Genomic DNA, 22,584 nt, shown 5'->3' with positions numbered 1-22,584 from the left:
TTTATTTGAGGGCTCACTGGTTTAGAGGTCTTAGTCCATAGAGGCTGGCTCTATTCCTTGGGGCCTGAGTGAAGCTAAACATCAAAAAGATACAAAATATATACCCATAGCCATGTCCCAATTCCCACCTCCTCCAGCCACACCCTACCACTTCAATTAATTCACTGCCTGGGTTAAGACTCTTAAAACCCTATCATTTCTCCTCTGAACCTTCCTGCATTGTCTCACATGTGAGCTATTGGGGGACACCTCATGTCCAAACTATAACAGTACTGTATATAAAAAGTAGGCAGAATAGTACAGTGAGCTCCCCATGCACCATCAGTTAACTTCAAATATCAACATATGGTCGATGTTGTCTTATTTATACTCCCCATACCCACTTCCATTCACCTCCATATTATTTTTTCCTCATGTTGTTTTGAAGCATGTTCCAAACATAATTTTATTTGGGGGGAGGGATAATAGGAATTGTGACTTACAGGCAGTTCGAAACTTAGGTTACAATTTGGCACTGGCAACTGGCCCCTGAGGTAGGAAGCAGTTTTGTGAGGCTGAGCCCTTAACCTTTGGGGTTTGACACTATTGCCCCATACATAGTGTCAAAATTGAAGTGATATAGGATATGCAGTTGGTGTCCACCTGAGAATTGTTTGCTGTGTAAGTGAAATACTCCCACAACATATCTGGTCATAGAACTGTTCTCTATTATGAATCTGAGAGTAGAAAGGAGAAAAATAAGTCCTTTTACATACTTTTACTTAGATCTCAGCTCTAACTGGTTTCACAGGGAATATTTCCTAGTTAATCTATTATTGTAACACTGTCCACATGTACCTGTTTGGTTAAAGACACTTATTATTTATCTGACATATTATTTGCTGGCTCTCTCTTTCACTAGAATATAAACTAATACAACCTTCTATAGTTTGTTCATTATTGTCCAGAAGCATATATGGCACACAGTGAAATCTCAAATAATAAAAAAAATTTTTAAGGTAGTGATTCCTATACTGCAAAATCCTAATGTTACTTTTTGGTGTCTATCTTTTAGCAGTAGCTACTGTTGACCATTCCCTTTTCTTTCAGTTCCCATAATCAGTACTCTCCTATTGTTTTTCCTTCTTCGCCAGAATTCACTTTTCAGATTCTTTATAGGATCTTCTACTGAAGGTTCAAACATTAATGTTCCCCTAGTTTGGTACTTCTTTGCTGTATCTAAATTAATTCTCTACATGTCTCTTCCCATGCCGTTAAATACCATCTTCATTTTTATAATATAACTGCCAAATTTATCTTAGCTTTGAATTTTGGCTTTGTATATCAAACGACTATTTGATATGTCTACCTAGACGTCTAACTTGAACATTAAGAACAGAATTCTCTGTAATCTTTACAGTGTGCTAATCCTGCTGGGTCCTACTCTAAACTCCCACTGTTTGATCTCCTCTTGTTCCACTTGTCCAGTAACTTTGTTTCAGTTATACCGACCTTGTTTATCTCTCCCACCCCCCCACTTTTGTTTTATTCACCCTTGTGTCCCCAGTGCCTAGTGCATCACCTAGGTAGGTGCTGTTGGGTGTTTGGTAGGTACTCAATATGTAAGGGTTTTGGTTGAGTTAATGAATGAATGATTATTCTTTGAAACACAAAGCCAGGGCACTGTTCTCTAGGTCATGAAAGTTAGTCCCCTGATTTTAGTATGGTTAGTTCTTTCTCTTTCAGGTCTCAAGCTTCAAAATCACTTCCACGGCAAAGCCCTCCCAGAGTTTCTCTCTCAGTTTCTATTGTATTACCATATTATATTGTTATGAATACACATCACTACCTGCTTATTTTTGTTGTTTAATTTGTATGTTGTTTTGTCTAATCTACTTCAATGTAAGCTCTCAAAGTACAGGACCCTAGGTTGTATTTTCTATGCCCAAACAGTGCCTGATTGAATGTTAGGCATTCAACATTTGTTTAACGAACGAAATCCAGGTCTGTCAGACCTCAAAACTCAGTGTTTTTTCTAGATGGTTCTTTATTCAGGCAATATTTTCTCCTCTCCTTTTTACATTCTTACATCTTCCCTGTGCAAGAAAAACATGTAAAGGTTCTAAACTGTGAAATCACAGTATGTTTCCCTGCTACCTATCACCTCAGTCTTCTCTGTATTTAGCAAACAGTACTAGAACATCAATCATGTGCCAAGAGCTATGCTAGGTGCTGAATACATAAAACTGAATAAAGGACCATAACTTCTCGCAGGAAGGTTATTGAGTTTTTGGAAATACGTAGTCAATTTGTATAGTGTTGCAGTTGTTTCAACCTTCAGCATCTTTGCACTGAATCTTCCAGACCTCAGGTCCAAACACAGCACAACTAGGCCCTATTCCCAGCCCAGCCGGTCAATGAGGCGGCGCACAGCGCTAGGCCACGCCCGCAAGGCTGAGCCCCGCCCCTTCCCTGCCCTCTTGCGTGAAAAGCCCCAGGGGCGGAGCCAGTAGCGGCCACTCACAGCCTCCCACGTGCCGCAGCGGTAGTGACGTAAGACCGACGCCGGGATCTGCGCTGCGGCTGCGGCTCTGCAGTTAAACCTTCACTTCCCTGCAGCCGGAGATTCCGGGTTGCTGCGTCGCAGCGCGCAAACTTCCGCAGCCCCTTGCGGGCCCACGGGTGCCTGGCCGCCGCGCGCCATCTTCACCCAGCGCTATGGCAGTGACCCGGGGACCGGGAGCGGGCGGGCGCTGCCAGCTCCTGGACCTGTTCTTTTTTCTGCTGGTCGCGGGCCCTGCCCTGTGCTGGAACGACCCTGGTAAGTGCTTTGGGATCCTTAGACACCGACTCGCTCTTTCCTGCCGCCTTTGGCTGGGACCCTGAGGCACTGCGGGCAACCGTTTCCCATCGTCGCTCCTAAAGCTTTTTGCCGTAATTCATTTCTTTCTCTCTGCTGATCATTTGTACCCTGACTGTACTCTCCAAAGCAAACCGTCTTGGGGACGGTTGGGGAGAAGGTGGGGCGGGACGAGTCTTCCCTTTTTTCCTTCCGTGCACCCTGGGATTTTGGCCACTTTCATCTCGGACCACAACTCTAATCTGTGAGTGGCTGGTGAGTTCGCATTCATCTGCGTGACTTGCTTTGTATTCATGGCTGTCTGATGTCATTGTCGCCAACTGTTGTCATGGCTGCCTGTTGCTATGGTTCATAGTTGTCATGCCACCAGCAGTGCCTGAGTCACAATTAGCGGACAGAGTCACAAAGTTGGTAACAAAAGCCCAGACTGTACTGTTTCTGAGAGCAGAACTCCGCTTTTTATTCTGGCCATTGCAGTGAAGTACATTATGTTACATCAGTTTTTATACAGAAATTTAAAGAGACATTTTTATTTTATTTTTTTACATAAGGGAAGAGGCCCTTTTGTATCATTTAGTTATTAAATTTAAAAAGTGACTTCATCAAAAATGTTATTTTTGGAGAGTTAAGGTGTTAAAGCTTATAAAGCATAACATTGCATTTGTGCTTTGACGATTGGACATGCCTACGTGTTTTAATTTAAGCAGCAGTTTTATTTTTGTAAGAGCTTGTTTTCTTTCTGCTGAAATGAGAGAGAAGGCTCTGTTTGCAAGCACTTACTTCCCTACCCGTTTGATGTGGATGTTTAATTACCAATAAATAAAAAGTCAAGTTGGATTTAAATGCCTGTATATTTTCCTTATATAATCCTAGAAAGTTGTATAAAAATGAGAGACTTAATTAGAATTGCAATTTAAAACCTGGAATGAGACATCTAATTAGTTGTACTCTCAATTCTTTAAAAAAAAAAAAAATGGAAGTTTACAGATGAAGAGTCAGGGTAACTATAGAAGGAAAAATAACCACATTTAAATTAATGGTGAACCACTTCCTGGTGGCTCTTTGTCTAACTACACTATAAAACTATTGTTCTGGAACAAAAAGTACCAAAATATTTTGCAGAGTAAACTCATTTCTCATTCACATTGGTTACGTTGAGGAAATGTTTTATGAAAGTACTGTATTGATATACTGCTTATCATGTCCTGATAAAGCAACTGGCTAATTCTGTGTTTGACTTATATGCATTTACTTTGTCTTTAGCTAACATAGAACAATAGAGCAATAAATATACCTAAAAAAATGGCACCATTCTAAAAAGATTAAATAAGAATCTTCATATTTTCTTTATGAAATTAGTCTTCTATTTAAGTCACCCTCCTGGGTGTGAATATAGCTGTGAACAAAACAGTAGCTTGTCCCCAAGGAATTTACATCTGTTGAGAAGTAAGCAGTAAACAAATAAGCATGTAAATCACATGACATTGTGAAAATCAGTATGGACAGTGATAAAACAGAAGGATGATAGGGTGTGCAGGCAGAATTGGGGGCTTAAAAATATAACTGGGTTAGGGAATAAGTCACCATTAAGGACATTTGATCAAAAATCTGAAGGGAAAGGTAGAATAAAGTATTTATGACTTAAATTTTTAAAGGCTTATATGGACTACTCTGGAAAACAGACTGAAAGGGGTAGGAAGGAAGCAGTAATATTTTTCATACTTGATCACCTATTATGCATCAAGTATTCTGCCAGGTAATTTTAGCAAATTATATCTCAGCTTCACAACAAATCTCAAGGTTGATGCCAACATCTTAATTTTGTACATGAGAAAACTACACAGATAGTGCCTTGACCAAAGTCAGAGTTGGTGATGACTGTTTAGCTCAGTGTTCTTCAGAAGTTTTTGACCATTAAAGATTAATTTTGTACATAGTGTGAGACAGGATTTAACTGCCTTTGCCTGTGAATAATCTATTGTCCCACTACTATTTATTCACAAATTTGTTCTTTTTTGCCTCTGAATTGAATCTTTTTGTTTGTTTTTGGGGTACTAGGCATTGAATTCAGGGCCTTGCACATGCAAGTCAAGTACTGTATCACTGAGCTACATCCCTAACCCTTTCTCTGAATTGAAATGTCACCTTAGTCATATACAGAATTTTCAGGTATCCATGATTCTTTCTCAGTACTTGATTCCATATCATTGATCAAATTTTTTAAATTCTGTGCCAGTGCTATACTATTTACTATAGAATTAACTGTTTTGCTATATATAGCCTAAGTTTTCTTTCTTTGCTACTATTTCCTTCAAATATTAGCTACTTTTCTACATTTATACTTTTAAGTTTTAGGATCTGTTCATATCAAGATTCAAAGAAGTATATCATACAATTTTCCATTTATTCCTTTCATATTTTATGTCTAAGAACTGTTTTCTAGGTTTTTGTGTAATGGTTTTTGCTAATTCGCTTTATAAAGAATGATTTTCTTGTCCTATTAGTTTTTCTACTTTTTAAAAATTCTACGGTTTTTGTCTTCTCATTTTATTCTAACTTATGTCTTCTAAGTTTTTTCTTTCCTTTTTTCTTTGGTGCTGAGAATGTAAACCGAGACCCTTGTGCATGCCTCTTCAGTCACTAGGATTACAGGCATGTTCTGCCATGTCCAAATTAGTTTTATTATATTTTGGTGAGAGAATGTGGCCTATAAATCTCTTAAAGGGAGAATGTGGTCTATCAATCTTAGTGGAATTCATTAAATCCTTTTTAGGTAAAATATAAATGAGATTTATATCTGCTGACATAAAAGAATGTCCATGTTATATGATTAAGTGAAAATATTTAGAGTAATATCCATTCTGTTATTCAGTTTTTATGAAAATAACCTGACAAGAATCAAAACAGTCCCTATATTTGTATCTGTTTGAGTGAGCAAGAAAAAAAAAATGAAGAAATGTACTTATTAGGCTGTTAAGTTTGGTTGTCAAAGAAATGTTGGAGGAAGAGTGGGATTCAAGATTCAAGCTGGGAGTGGTGGTTCATACCTGTGAACCCAGCAACTCAGGAGGCTGAGGCAGGAGGATTGCAAATTCAAAGCCAGATTACAACTTAGCAAGACTGTGTCTCAAAATAAAAAATAAAAGAACTGAGGATGTAGCTTAGTGATTAAGCACCCCTGGGTTTAATCCCTGATACCAAAAAGAAAAAAAAAAAAAAGTGGATTTCACCTTTTTTTGATTGTAAAAGGTATTTAACATTTAAACAATTGGTAAAACATAATTATAGATGAATACATAAAAAATATACGTATAGTTTTAAAAATAATAATAAAATGAATACCAGTGTGTCTCCATCCAGTTAAGAGAAAGAAGAGAAGCATTTTGCGTACACCTTTCTAAGCATATCTCCTCAAAGGTAACTACTACCATGATTATTTGAATGAATAATTTCCTCACTCTAGTTCTTCACGCATGTGGTAAAGCTATACAGGTTTTGAAAAACTTGACTCTTCCTAGAAGTATAAAGAAGGTCTCTGTTTTTAGTTATCTTGAGACTTACGAGTCCTTTCTGGGGAGGTCATTGAGGAAAATCATGGGTAGCATAGTGCTCATCATAGGTCATCTATCTAGGGCTCTGCTGGATCAGATGGTAAACATTTGGTAGAAATATGGCCAGATGAGGAGCAGATTGCTCTGTAACTTCTAATCTTAGTATGGTGTGCCTCTGGCATCCAGCAGTCGATTAAACCCAGAATGCTTCTTTCTCTGTGTTGATATTTATGCCCTCAGCTTATCCCAGGTACTGCAAAACATGGAAGAAAGAGGAGGAATTCATCATCGGAAGATTAAGACAAGCCAAATACAGATAAAATTCAAAGCCAGGTTCCCCTGGACATTCTGTCCAGATGAAGCTGAGATGGTATGTTAGCAGCAGGCATCTTAATGCTGGAGTCCTTGTTTTGTCTTTCTTTTAAGCAATGATTTTCCAATGTGGACTTCTTACCCTCTGACTGATATATGACTGTCCTCCTGGGATCTTCATTTCATCATTCTCCTTAAAATTTCTTTTGTCCTTTTGTATACTATTTCTTTACTCCTCTGGTTTTCATTTCTTTTTCTTCATTTTATTTGCTAATGAATACTCTTTAATAAGTATTTTGTTTTTTTCTTTCTTTTCTTTATCTTCAGTATTCTAAAATTTATCTTTTGTGTGCCTTTGTGTTCTTCATTTTGAGGCCTAAGTATTGGGTTCTTTAAGTGTGACACCTTATATACTTCAGAGTGAGATCTTTTCTTGAGTTATGTCCCTGAGTTTGTCCCACTTAAACAGGGTTTTGTTCTTTCTTTACAAAACCCTGTTTCTTTCAGAAACCCACTTCCTGAAATGGTTCTTGTCTTTTTTATTTTTCCTCATATTTTCCATGAACATTTCATACCTTTAACTTTAATAATTGAGTTTTTCATTTCAGTTTTCCTGTTTTTAATTTCTGAGAGCTCTTTTCCTGTTTTTTTTTTTTTTTAATTATTGTTTTATTAGTACAATCTTATATTTTCTTACTGAGGATATTATATAGCTGCATTTAAAAAAATTTTTTTTTTTCTTCTCCCTGTACAGTCTTATTTTGCCTCCAGATCACTTCTTGGTTTGCTTTGTCTTGATTGCTATAGTCCATGTTAGGGGTTTGCCTCTTACTTCTAGGAATTCTTTTCTCTGCTATGATTAAGGGTGGGAGAATCAGAATACTGATTGGAAGCTGTCAGTGTGTGGTCACATTTTTTGATTTTGAACTTCACTACGAAGTGACCTTGGTTGTTTATTTTGGGGAGAAACTCCTGATGTTAGTACATCTAAATATTTCTTCTTGGTTATATACAAAAGAAATGGACTCCAGTCTCGCACTTGGAGGAACAGGTGTGGTTGTTAGCATTTTGTGAACCATGTGTGGAAAAGTTTCTATGCTTTCAGCATCTGGAGTGTACACAGTCACTTGGGATCCCTATTTAAATTTAAACCCATACTGTCTTCTGTGTGGGAAGCCTCCAGTGCAGAACTCCCTGTTTTACTCTTTCCAGATACTAAATCTCTAGGCATTTTCCTGGGTGGACAAAGGGCATTTTTATAGCAGCATGGTGTTAGGGAGAGTACCTGGGGATATAGCTTCTTCTTAAGTAGCTTTAACCCTATAGTGTATATTTTGGGCACTTTTAATTCCACAGCTGCCATTTTTTGTTTCTGTTGGGGATTCTGTTACGCACATGAGGTTGTTTCTCAGTTTCACCCCCCTGCTGATTCAACATTTGACTTTCACTTAGGACTACCTGGTAGTCCATTTGCTTTCTCCTAAAATTCTGTTGCCATCTCCTGTACTGTTTCACTTGACCTTGTTCATTTATATCATTAAGACAATCTATTATAGTTTAGTGGAATTTGGGGAGGCAACATTTGATAAATTTGTATATATGGAATTGAATATAAACAAAATGGTGAAAAATGATGCCTGCTACATCACTGTAGCAGTGAAAAATAGATTGTTCATATTTAGTCTCTTGAAAATCAGAAAGCTAATTAGAAGACTTTGGGATCCCAGCAGTTTGAAAAGCCATACCTGTGCTTGCTCCAGAAAGATGGAGCATAGTGTAAATCTAAATTCTGCTTCCACGTCTTGCTTCAGCTCTTCAGGTTGGTAGAATTAAAATCCCTTTGACAGCCATATCTGCAAGAGGTTTTCAGATTCTTTGAGTATTGCAGTGTGAGTAAAATGGATGTTGAGGGAGCCAATCCACAGTATTTCCCATCCATAATCCAGGAGTGATAAATAGGAAGACACTTTTTTTTTATTGAAATTCAAGTTTATACATGAATGTCAGACATAATTTTACTGTTTTAATTTTTTTATATTTTAACCTCTTTGTCAGTGTTATTTTGAATTTTAAATTTGTGAAATGCTTTTTATGTTTAAAGTTGTGAAATTTTTAAATACTTAAACATATAGAAGTATACAATGAATACCCGTGTATCACCACTTAGTTTTATTTAATCTTTTTCCTCCGTGATCTCTCTGCCTGCCACCTTCATTTGCATATCTAATAGACATCTCAAACCTAACAGGTCTAAAACTGAATTATTCCCCAACCCCCACTGACCCCACCCACAGTAACTACCACAAACCTCCTTAATCCACAGTCTTCATCATTTCAATAAAAGGTAACTATAGGTTCCAGTTTCTCTTACTGAAAAGTGAAAGCATTCTTGACTTCCCTTTTTCCTTCATAACTTACATCTAAACTACAGACAAATTCTTTACCTTCAGATGAGATCAGGTATGTTTAGGGTAGTATGGCCTTAGACAATTTCTTTACCCTTATAACACAGCCAGAATCTTACCATTTCCCAACATCTCCACTAACAAGATTATCTCTTAACAAGATTGTTGTCATGGTCTCTTAACTTCTCTGTTGTCTCCTTCAGTGCTCTCAACAGAGCATTCAGTTGTTAACTTTCCATTATTGTGATAAAATATCTGAGGTACATCAACTGTGAAGGAAGAGAGATGTATTTTGGCTCGTGGTTTCTGAGGTTTCATTTCATGGTCATTTGGCTTCATTGTTTCTGGACCTGTGGTAAGACAGAACATCATGGCAGGAAGCATGTGGGTGGAGCAAAGTTGCTCACCTCATGGTGACCAATAAGCAGAGACAGCAAGAGTGCAAGTGAGAGAAAGAATGGGTTTTATTTAATCTTTACAGTTTATCCTAACTGCTACAATACCCCTCAACCTCCCAATTAATGAAACATTAGGGATGGAGCTAGTTATCTCTTCCCTTCCTCTCTCCCTAGAAATACTCATCTGAACTTGGTGTTTAATCATTCCTGTGTCTGTTTTCTTACTATTACTATGTATGTATATCAACATTTATGTTTGGTATCATTTTTCCTTTTTGCAAGGTTTATGTAAAAGTATCATACTAGACATAGTCTGTAACTTCCATTTTGCTTAGAATGTTTTCACTGTTTATCTAGTTTAATTTGTGTGCTATGGTTCCCTTATTTTAACTGCTGTAAAATACAGTGTATTCCACTGCAAGAGTAGGTCAGAATTTATTGTTATCTGTTGATGTACATTTAAATCATTAAGTATACTTTAGGAATATGCTTGTGTGTTTTTTGCCATTTTTAATTAACTATGTAACTAATGTTTAATTATCATAATATTATTACATGATAGTACAAAATATTAGGTTATTGAACTTTCTGTTTTTATGAGTTAGCCAAAGTTTGGTAGAACTTATAATATATAAGCATCTTTCTGACTTGAAGGGAGATCTGAAAGATGTGGCTATCTGAATTTTGTGTGTAAGACCTGAATACTGTCAGGATGGCTTTAAGAAACTGATTCATCCTCTCTTAGTCATCCTCAAAAGGCACTTTTACTTTTGAAACTATTCCCTGTGACAAAATCTTCATTAGGATGAATCTATTTTTATGTTTGACAAGATATTTATTCTGTGTTCATCTGTGTTCTTATTGTTTCAGACAGAATATTGTTGCGAGATGTAAAAGCTCTTACCCTCCACTATGACCGGTATACCACCTCCCGTAGACTGGATCCTATCCCACAGTTGAAATGTGTTGGAGGCACAGCTGGTTGTGATTCTTACACCCCAAAAGTCATACAGTGTCAGAACAAAGGCTGGGATGGTTACGATGTACAGGTAATAGTTACTACATTGATGGCAGTTTAAATGGAATTTTTGTTCAACAAACTGTTTATTGGGACATTAGTATTTTGAGGAAGCACATATGGAAAATTTCAGGTCAGTGTTAAATGTATGAATAAATTATTTATTCCTCTGGAAGAAACATTCTTCAAAAAAATGAATTGATCTTAAAGCTTGGAAATAATTTTTGTATATGATTTCTTTCTAACATTTTACTTGTATATTCTGGTTGTCATTTTCCTGTTACTCTCAAAGACCACCAACCTACCCTTAAGAAATAAAATTAAGGTGATTAGGAATCATAAATTTAAAATAGTAGGTTACGTGTGTCCTTGTTTGTTTAAATACTTAATTTAAAATTGCTTTAGAACTGAGGGTAGTTCTAAATATCCATAGGCTTTATTCATTTATTGCCTTTGGGATGCTGATATTTTATACATATGTTAGACCAGGTTCTTGAAGTTCTAAAACTTAGTATGTTTTAAACATGGAATAGATTTTATTAAGTGAATTTATTTTAAATCACTACTTACATATTTCTATTTTGTATTCTGCCTGTTTCCAAAAAGGATTTAAGATGACTGGTCACTAGACAAGGATCTTATATTGATGATTTCCCCTTCCAACAGAATAATATTATTTGGTAAATCCTTTATGCATGGGCTATGAGTTCAAAAGAGAGTTCATATTTGCTGGGCGGTACTTATTTCACAACATATTTTTTCACTATTGGTACATCAGATCATGGAATCTTCATATTAAAGCAGACATCTCATTTCCATTTTATTTCTAAATTATTTTTATGATCTTGTTGGAAAAAAAGGCTATGTCCTTCCTTAAACATATATTAAATGTGTTGTATACAAAATAAGTAGGGTAGAATAAAATTCTCTTTCTAGTAGAAAAGATATAATACTCAAATTATATGCACATACCAACAAAGTGTAAAGTTGTGTCTGACTGCTGTCTTTGAGGAATACTTATTGGGAGAAGTATTTGTGCTGTTAGGAAGTAAAATTTTTAGAGAGAGAGAAAGAGAGAGAGATAGCACCAACAAATAAGCATGGAACACATCATACGTTAGCTTGTGTTCAGTAGCAGGAGCTTAGTTTTAAATATAGTCCTTAAAACTTACTTTTAGTGTATACTATTAAGGAAAGGGCAGTTAATATGAAATACTACTAATAACAGATTTTGCGTGTTTTATTTACTTAAATCAGGGAACATATAGCCCTTCCTTCAAATAGAATTATTCAAAAATAAAATAGGGTAGTAAAAACAGCAACAAAAAGAAAAATTGTATATTATCCAGATTAAAAACTGGGATTTAAAGGAACTATCAAGAAAAGCGAAAAATCCACAGAATGTTAAGAAGCTTTGTAAATCATATCTGATGAGAGACTTGTATCTAGCGTGCATAAAGAACTCTCACAACATAAGACAACAGTATTTCTTTAAAAAACATATGCAAATGACCAATAAACACAAAAAATGTCCACCATTAGTAACCATTAGAGAAAAGCAAATCAAAACTGCAATAAGATACCACTTCACACTCAATAGGATGACTAGAATGAACAAGACAGATAATAAGTACTGGTGAGCATATGGAGACCCTCGTACACTGCTGTTGGGAATGTAAAACAGTGCACTGCTTTGAAAAACTGGAATTTCCTCAAGAGGTTAATTGTGGAATTATCACATGCTCTAGTCTTTCTACTTCTATGTATATATTCAAGAGAATTGAAAAAGATATTTCCCCATAAAAATTTGCTATAAATGTTTACAGCAATGTTATTTAAATAACTAAAAAGTTAGAAACAATCCAAATGTCCATTACTGATGCTTTCATCAGTAATAAGATGTGGTATGTCCATACAGAATATTTTTCAGAATATTTAGCAAGTACTAATACATACTAGAAAATGAATGAACTTTAAAAATGTTAATACTAAGTGAAAGAAGCCAGTCACAAAGACCCACATAGTATATGATTACATTTATATGAAATGTCCTGATAAAGAAATCAATATAAATTCAAAAAGGATTGGTAATAGAGCAGGGAGGCTTGAGGGAAAATGGGCAGTGTTTCTAATGGGTTTAAGATTTCTTTGGGGATGATGAAAATACTTTAAAACTAGTTTTGGTGATAATTGTACAACTATGTGACTATACTAAAAACCACTGAAATGTGTGAATTGGATGTTGTGTGAATCATTTCTCAATGAAGCTGTCATTTAAAAAATAGTGTATTTTAACTTTGAGAGAGAAAGATAAACTTGTACCAAAATCAGCAAAGGCAATAGAACTGATTAAATCTACTTTAGCTTGTATCTCTTTAAGTATTGCCAAAGAAATATGCTACCTCTGTAACAAAATACAGAATTTAAACTGGAGCTTATTTTTTTAAGATGGAAATTTTTGAAGCTAATTTGGGTGATTTTTGCATTTTTCCATATAATTAAAAAAAAAAAAAAAAAAAACTATCAGAATTACATAGGATTGGACCCTGGAAAGTTAGTCCTTGATTTTGTAAAATTTGTGTAGAAAGTTTTGTTTTTCAGAAGGTAGTAGAATGTCTCTGAATGCTATATGTAGCTACCAGGTCTTCATACATGATGCTGAGTTTTGAGCCTTAACATCTTTAAAATCTTTTCTTAAAAAACAAATCTTACATTTGTTTACAATAAACAAAACAAAACAAAAAAAAACAAATCTTAAACAACAATGGAAAAAGTTAACATTTTGAAAATTTGTTTAAATTTTATAAATTCTAGTACTTATTAGAAACTATTATATAATATGTATGTGAAGGGTGTAAGATTGGTAATCTCAGTGATAGAATGCTTGCCTAGCTGGGTGAGGTCCTGGGTTCAATCCCTAGCACCATGAAAAACAAAAACAGTGCTGGTAAGGTGAACACTTGTGTACCCACTACCCAGCTTAAGAGGTAGAACACTAACGTCTTTTTGAAGCCCCCAGTTTGCTTTTCCTCACCAAAGAAATTGTCCTGAATTTTGTTGATCATTCCCTTGCTTCATTTTGTACATTTTATGACAGATTAGTGCAGCCCAAAGAGTATGTATTAAAAGAAAATAAGTCTTTTGGTTTTAGTAACTTATTTCTATTTTCTTTTCACAGTGGGAATGTAAGACTGATTTAGATGTTGCATACAAATTTGGAAAAACTGTGGTGAGCTGTGAGGGCTATGAGTCCTCTGAAGACCAGTATGTGCTAAGAGGTTCCTGTGGCTTGGAGTATAACTTAGATTATACAGAAATTGGTCTGCAGAAATTGAAAGAGTCTGGAAAACACAATGGCTTCTCTTTCTCTGATTATTATTATAAGTTGTACTCTGCGGATTCCTGTGGCATTGGTGGATTGGTTACCATTGCGGTGCTTCTTACTATTGCCTTTGTAATTTATAAATTGTTCCTTAATGATGGTCAGTATTCTCCTCCACCATATTCTGAGTATCCTTCATATTCCCAGCATTATCAGCGGTTCACCAACTCAGCAGGACCCTCTCCCCCAGGCTTTAAGTCAGATTTCACAGGTATGTTTTCCTCTCTGAGAGGAGTAAATAGGGGGGATATGAAGTAGTGAATCCTTTGCTTATTACTGAAAGAGAAAATGTTCACATTGGGAAACCAAAGTAGATCTATCTTCTCATTCTGTTTTTTTTTACTTTCAACTGCTTTAACCTCCTCTGTTCTGTTTCTCTATAAGAGTATATTGTGAACATGATTTTAAGGATGTCTGATTAAATTATAAATAATCTACATCGGGGAGACTTAATCAGCTCTGGTAATAAACATTTACCTGGACTCCTATCTCATACTATACACAAAAATTAATTTATTAAGTATAATAGATTTCAACATAAAAGGTAAAACAAATTACCAGAATGAAATAGAATTTTTCCATCATTTTAGGATAGGCAAAGATTTCTTAAACAGAACACAAAAAGTACTAGCCATAAAAGGAAAGATGGATGAATAAGATTTATTTAAATTAAGAACATCTATTCATCAAAAACACTATGAAGAGAGTATGAAAAGGCAGCAAGCCACACATGGGGAGAGAGTATTTTAAAACATTTCCAACAAAAGACTTATGTCTAGAATATAAAGAATTTCCACACATCTGGGAAAAGACAACCCCATTTTCAAAATTGACAGAGGACTTGAACAGCTATTTAATAAAAGAGGATATTTAGATGGCCAGTATAATATGAATATACTCAGCATCATTAGTCTTTAGGAAAGTGCAGAATAAAACTAAGTGAGATGATTAAGAGTACTAAGAATTGGAAAAGATAGAGAGTGACACTACCTTTCATCCTTTTTTTTCCCCTCTTTCCTTTCATTTTTAGTACTGAGTCAGGGCCTGGAGCATGCTAGGCAAGTACTCTACCACTGAACTACATCCTCATCCCTTTTTAAATTTTATTTTGTGACAGAGTCTTAGTAAAGTTGTAGACAGGCTCAGTGGCACACACCTATTATCTTAGCTACTTAGAAGGTATTATCCAGGTTGACTTTGATCCTCCTGCCTCAGCCTCCCAAGTACATGGGATTACAATTGCATGCCACCACTGTGGGATGAAACTTTCATACTTTTGTTTTTGGGAGTCAGAATGGTAAATACAATTTGGAAAACTGTCAGTATGTCAGTATCTACTCAAACTAAACATATACCTATCCTATTACCAGAATTTCCATTCCTAGTTATCTCCCTTAGACAAATAAAAGCATATGTACACACGCAAATGCACAAGAATGTTGACAGCATTTTAATTCACAACAGCTAAAACCTGGAAGTAGAACATTAGAGTGGGGTAAACTATTGAGTTTTTCACACAGTGTATACTATGTGAGTTAAAAAATTACTGATCTGTGCATCAGTAGGGTTGACTCTTATAATTATATGCCAAACACAAAGGAGTATACATCCTTATGATCCTCTTTCTAGAAAGTTCAGGAATAGAACTAAAGTATGGTGTGGAAGTCAGATATAGATGGGTATCTACTGGGAATTGTCAAGGATCCTTGTAGGGTGTCAGAATGGTTTATTGATGTGGGTGGTGGTTATGTGGATGGATGCATATGTACAAATATATTGTGTCATACACAGAAAATTAGCATGCTTTTCTATATATTATAAATTGATTTTTAAAAAACTTTGAGAAGAAGATACTTTTTTGATCTCTTAAAGATCTGACTTCCCAACTGGTACAATTAAATACCTAGATGGTTTCCTCCATTACAGACTCAGGTATAGCTCTCACTCAGACCTCTTAAGAGATATTCTTGGTACAGAAAGGAAATAACTTAGAAAAATGGGATCATCATCTAGTAACTCATCTTGAGCAAGGCAGATGTAATTCTACAGGAAGACCCTCCCTTCAAGCCCCCAAATACATACCTCTTTCTTTTGTCTGTTGAAAATGCTCTCCTTGGTTATAAAGCATATATTTTTACAAATAGCCTTTTTGAATACAACTTGTTTATAAGTTGAGGCCCAAGTATGAATAGTATAGTACAAATGAAATACTTGAAATGTCCTGTTAGTGTTTTTAGGTTGTTACATTTAAGTGATGATACAGACTCTAATACATTGTTCTTATTTTAAGGACCACACAGTGCTGGCCATGGTGCAACTTCTGGATTTGGGAGTGCTTTTGCAGGACCACAAGGATATGAAAATTCAGGACCAGGGTTCTGGACCGGCCTGGGGACTGGAGGAATATTGGGATACTTATTTGGCAGCAATAGGTAGGCATTGCATTGTTCTTATTTGTCCTTTAGTTTAGCTTTTCCTTTGAGTCTTCTTTGATTTGCTCTTAATTTGACTGCATTTGGTTCTGTTAAGGAAAATAAATTATGGTGACATGACCCTATTAAATCAGATTCTTTGGCGAAGTTTACTATATGTGTTTTGATCAGTATTGTATGTTATTTTCCTTCATTGTTTTTTCTTTTTATGTTATCTTTATATACATCGCAAGACAGAAAAGATTGTTTACTTGACATCTGAGTAAATGAGAAGACAGAAAAAAGCACAGTTTTGGGGAACAGTCAACTTCAATAGAATGAGACTCAAGGGTGAAAAAGCAGATTCTGCAATACCTTGAGTATTAATGGTAGTTTTAAGTTTAGATTTTACCTGAGTATAAATTCACAACGAAAGAGTATTTATTTCCTGTCAGTTGCTTTCCACATAGCAGTGACCAAAACAATGACAGAAATATAAAGTGATTTATTCCATGTTAACCCTCATATACAGAACAAATCATTTGATAGAGATATTTTCTTCTGATGATTTAGGAACAGGAAGATTATTAAAAATTGTAGTTCCAAGAAGGATGCCTAACCCATTTTTATGTCTTTAAAGGGCAACAACACCCTTTTCAAACTCGTGGTACTATCCATCTTACCCTCCGTACTCTAGCACATGGAATAGTCGTGCTTACTCACCACTTCATGGAGGCCCAGGGAGCTACTCAGCGTGTTCAAACTCAGATACAAAAACCAGAACGGCATCAGGTAAGAGCAGAAATATAGATGTTCCTATCATATAGCAGGAAAGTATAATAATAGTTTGGGAACTTGAGATGATGACTGTATTTAGCATTCATGATTTTATGTAGTATACCCACCAAAAATATTAATAGCACAATTAACAGATTAAAGTATAATCAGATTGGTTCTCTCCTCTCATAGTAAAATCAAACAGATTTGATTTAGGCTCAGTTCTACCACTAACCAGGGTTTTAATATAAACCTTCCTGGCTGTTTTTACAAATATTTAATTCTGTGATCTCTGGATATCTTTTAAACTCCAAATCAGAATTTACTAAGTAGAATTTACTAAGAATTTTCGGGAGAATTTTAAAAATTATATGTGTATATATGCTATATACTGTTTTGCCTGGGCTAGTCTCAAAGTCCTGAGCTTGGGTGATCTTCCTGCTTAAGCCTCTTGAGTGCTGAGATTACAGGTGCACACCACTGTGCCCAACTTCAAAGAATATATTGAGTCATACTTTTGGTAATTGTCAATAATACAATTATGATAAAGAGGACATTTGGTAAAAAGCAAAAGTGTAATGTAAAAAACAAAGTAGTAACTATTTGGAATTAAACATTTAGCTAATCAGTGGAACAGGAGATGTGGTGGGTGGTGAGGCAGATGGCAATTACTGTGGATTATATTTGTCTTTTTCTACAGATTCCTTAGTCATAGAAAAATGATTAATTCCTGAAATAGATAGGAAAATGTACGTAAGCATGTTTAAAAATTTGAGAACGAAATTCTTATAGTACTGGTTTAAATATAAATTAATATAATCACTAGAGGATTTACCTACTAAAATTGAACCTAAGCATACTCAGGATCATATCACTCTCAGATATGGTTGTCCTTCCATATTGTAAGGGATGGTTCCAGTACCCCCGAGTCATATCAACCTCTGCAGGTGCTGTGGATAGAACCCAGGGCCTTGCATACACCAGGCAAGCTGACTACCATTGAACTAAATCCCCAGCCTGGTCCAGTCCTTTATGTAAACATGATGTAATATTCGCATATAACATAAGGGCATCCTCCAAATAATCTAGTTATTTCTGGATAACTTTCAATATCTCGTATAATGTAAATGCTCTGTCAATAGTAGTTGTATTTTATTTTTTAGGGAATAATGACAGGAATAAAGTCTATACATCTTTAATACAAGATGTAATTCTTTTTCTAAAAAGTTATATTTCTTGCTTGTCACCAGGGATTGAATCCAGAGCCTTGGGCTTGTTAGGCAAACCCTTTTCTGAGATACACCTTGAATCCTTTTAAGAAATATTTTTAATATGAAAATATGGAACCCACAGATAGGGTGGGCCAACAGAAATGCATGTATTTGTACACTGACAGATAAACATGAGAATGTTCATAGCATTCCTTTTCATAATAACCTCCAACTGGAAGCAACACATTTATCTGTCAGCAGTAAAATGGATGAATAAATTGAATTATATTTATTCCTTGGAATACTGAGAAACAAGGAAAATAAATAAGCAGTTGTATGTTATAATGTTTATTGATCTACCAAGGATAAAGAATCCCGACATAAAAGAACATATAATGTGATTATAATATCTATATATGTTCAAAAACAAAACTGACTTGCAGTGTTAGATGTTAGATGGTCATTACTAGCCAGGCACAGTGGCACATGACTGTAATCCCATCTACGTGGGATGCTAAAGCAGGAGGGCTCCTTGGGCCAAGGAGTTCAAGGCCAGCCTGGGCAACCTAACGAGACACTGTTTAATAAAACAAACTTTTGGTGAGAAAAGGTGGGTTAGTGATTTGGAGAAAATATATGGTTGGATATGGCATCATGACAAAAGAAAGCTCATTTTCACAGGAAACAAAACTTGGAAGAAAATTATAACTATTCACTAGACATGCATGGGACTTAATATGAAGAGAATATCATGAAATATTACCAAGCAACCTGCAAAAAAAATTAAGAGACTTTCCTACCTGGACACAGATGGGAAAACTTGCCATTTAGAGCCTGTAGATAGGGGTGAGGTGGTGAAATAGATGTCTAAGTAACGCTGACTATTGAAATCCTGCCCCAGCCCAGTTCTTCTGTTTATCACTGGACTTGGAGTTATGAGAGATACCAGAGGATGGCTTATGCTCTATTGACCTCTCTGCCTTTTTGGCTTAGACTTTGAGTGTTAGCTGTCCTATGTTGACCTGCCATAGAATGCATCCTCTTTGGGTTCCTGACTAAAAGTTATTCACAGCAAGCTTGTGTGAGTTCTTAGGCTTGATGATTGGGAGGGTGGCTGTGGGAGATGCCACCCTGTCCTTCATGGTCCTGTTCCACCTACTGACTCCTTCATTCCTTCCTTTATGTCTCTCTTATTCATTGGCTAACAATAAACATGTATTACTTCTGTAATTTTGTAAGGAATTCTAATTTATTCTTAAAAACTAATCAAAATTTTACTCTTTTCATTCTAGGATATGGTGGTACCAGAAGACGATAGAGTAGAAGGATGAAGTCAAACACTGGATGCAAAATTTCTGATTTTTCATCCTCTGTAAAACTAAGTGATACCTGCTAACATCTGGGGAAGGGGGACATTCAAAACTTCTGTGGTGTTCTGTCCTGTATAGCTTTTCGTATTCTGTTAAGAGATGATAGTATGACAAAATGCTTATGTATTATATGTTAGTATAATATACAGGTGTATATTGCAGTTCTTGCAAGTGATTGCTATGGAATGCTGAAAATGTATTGCTTATTTATAAAATCTGTGATGATGCTATAAGGAGCATTAAGAATGAAGGCATTATACCAATAGAAACTGAGTAATAGAAACTTTGTCTCAGGTGGTTTTAGTGTCAATGAGTCATTACCTCATAAAAATAATAATATTCTGTTTGGTCGTTTATTATTTGGTGTTTGCTGTCTTTCAAATATTTAAACCAAGTGTTAGACTACTGATAATGCTAATTTGTGAGTTTTGATCATTTTTGAGCTCTGGAGCTTTGAATCCTTCAGTGGTAATGGACTTCTGATAGATGAGAGTTATCTTGTATAGGAAAGTGCAGAAAATAAAGCATCTAGAAGATTGTTTTGAATGATTGTGTCCTGACGGAAATGCCTGAAATCTTCATAGTTCTTCAGTTTCCAAGAATTAAAGTTCAGATGCCTCAAGAAAAGTCTTCTAATAGCAAAAGCATGCAGTTCTCTGTGGAATCTCAAATATTGTTAAAGTCTGTTTCAGTCTTACCTTAATATGACAGAATAAACAAAAACAAACAAGAGATATTATTCTCATTCTTTCTACTGGCCTTGACACAAATGGGTATGACCTTTTTCACCCTTTTTTCTAGAAGAATAGGGTTCATGCAGAAGTTGTCTCCCTACACAAGAAGTTTATTTTAGTGATACCTTAGGTACTACTCATTTACTAAATTTTCAAAAAGTAAGTTAGAAATAATATGGAAACCTCTTGCTGAAAAATTATTTCTTTTAAAAGAATATAATAAAATCTCTAAGCCTCCCAACCAATCAGAGATTACTCTTTAATGTTAAAAAAAAGTTAATTGAAAGCTGCTATAGATTGAACCTGTGATAATGGTCTGCATATTATATTCTCAGATTTGTGTTTTTGAACATATTATTGCAGGTCTATGGGATTTTAAGAAAATAAAGAGTGAATATAAAGGGAGTGAATTAACTGATGACTTCCCAGCTGTTGGGGAGCCCTTGGAGTATCCTTTCAGGTTCTCTGAGAGGATGCCTAAAGGAAAGGTAGGGCAAGAGACCTTAGTGTTCCTCTTCTATCTGTTGCATGTTTATACTTTTATTCTTTTCCTTATCATTTACAGAAACAATTCTGAGAATCACCTCACCAAATCTAAGACTCCCAGAGTATGAAAGACAGTACTACCAAGTCTCATTAATCCCCAAGTAGAGATAACTGCCAAGGGACATTGGGGTACTTCAAAGGGAGTTTGATGTGCCTGTTTGGAATGCATACAAAAAAAAAAAGGATTAGCAGTCTCCTATATTCTCATTTTTTAAAAATAATTCTCAGTTTTATTTATATTCTTCAAACAAGGCTTACCTAATAAAAATTGTTTTAATCCCACAAGTTTCTCTTTATGTTCATCAATGAATATTAATTTAAAATTTTAACAAATTTGCTTTTAATTGGGTATTCAGCTTTACAGTGAACATTAAATGGCAATATCTAAATAGTGATAGTCAGATGAACTTACTAAAAAAATATTTCCTCAAATTTCCATGTTTTTATAAACCCAAAAGACTTTCCATTCTACCTCCTGCATACAAACAATTGTACATAGTTTTTAGGAACCAGTATTTTATCATTCTAAATTGTGCCTTCTCTCATCTGTTATTTATTTAAATAGTTCTTTATTTTTATTTTATTGACTCTTTTTAGTTATGCATGACATTAGAATCCATTCTGACATAATTATATAAGTGTGGAATAGATCTAATTCTAATTCTGACCCCAGTGCCTTTTCTTCCCTTTCCCCACTCCTTTCTCCTTCCCCTCTTGATCTTTCTGCCATTTATCCATAGTAAATTTTTTTTATTAATTTCTTGTGGATGTACCCAGTGGTGAGATTTACTGTGGTATATTCATATAGGTACATAGGAAATTTATGTCAGATTCATTCCACTGTCTTTTCCTATCTTTCCTCCCTTACCTTCATTCCCCTTTGTCTAATCCACTGAACTTCTGTCCCCCACGCTTATTTGTTAGCTTCCACATATCAGAGAAAAACATTCCACCTTTGGTTTTTTGGGGATTGGTTTATTTCACTAAGCATGATAGCCTCCAGTTCCATCCATTGATCAGAAAATGTCATAAAGTCATTCTTTTTTATGACTAATACTCCATTGTGTATATATATATACCACATTTTCTTCATCCATTCACCTATTAAAGGGCACCTAGTTTGGCTCTATAGCTTAGTTTTCTGCTATAGTGATTTGTGTGTGGGAGGGTTCTAGATTGAATAAATAGAAGTGTAACTTAAATGACCAAGATATTTATGGCCTCTAAATTATTTCCCATATTTGAACAGTTTACCTGAACCCCTCCTTGGATCCCCTTGAAGGAGAAACCTGCAGCACCACCAAAACAACATTGTTTGTCTTTGTCCCAGTTCTCCCACAAGGGACCTTATAGCTATTTACTAGGGTGAATATACATTGAGGAAGGGGAAGTAATCAGACACTTTGGAAATTATTGGACACTGTCTGAACACTAATTCGAGGAGCCCTGATTCATCTCTGGTCCACCCACGAAAGTGGGAGGTGTGAAGGTCAGGTGGTGAATGGAATTTCAACTCAGATGCATCTCATGTGAGTTTCTCAAAGGCATTCCTCAAGTCTGGAATTCATAATTAGACTAGACATACTTAGAAACTGGCAAAATCTCTGCCCATGTTCCTGGATCTGTGGAG

At 35.5% G+C, this 22,584-nt stretch overlaps 1 protein-coding gene across 1 annotated transcript; it reads left to right on the top strand.

The window, feature by feature from the left end:
• The first annotated feature begins 2,548 nt into the window (after window positions 1-2,548).
• On the top strand, window positions 2,549-20,406 carry Saraf (store-operated calcium entry associated regulatory factor). The gene is made up of 6 exons (XM_047550006.1): window positions 2,549-2,800; window positions 10,376-10,554; window positions 13,702-14,116; window positions 16,196-16,337; window positions 16,957-17,108; window positions 19,597-20,406. Exons 1-6 carry the CDS (start codon window positions 2,698-2,700, stop codon window positions 19,620-19,622), a joined length of 1,017 nt encoding a protein of 338 aa, XP_047405962.1. The 5' UTR covers window positions 2,549-2,697; the 3' UTR covers window positions 19,623-20,406.
• Window positions 20,407-22,584: the final 2,178 nt, after the last annotated feature.

Source organism: Sciurus carolinensis, chromosome 4 (genome assembly GCF_902686445.1).
Source record: "Sciurus carolinensis chromosome 4, mSciCar1.2, whole genome shotgun sequence".
NCBI lineage: Eukaryota > Metazoa > Chordata > Mammalia > Rodentia > Sciuridae > Sciurus > Sciurus carolinensis.
The sequence above is the reverse complement of the archived record's forward strand: the minus strand, read 5'-3'. Positions and strand labels throughout refer to the sequence as shown.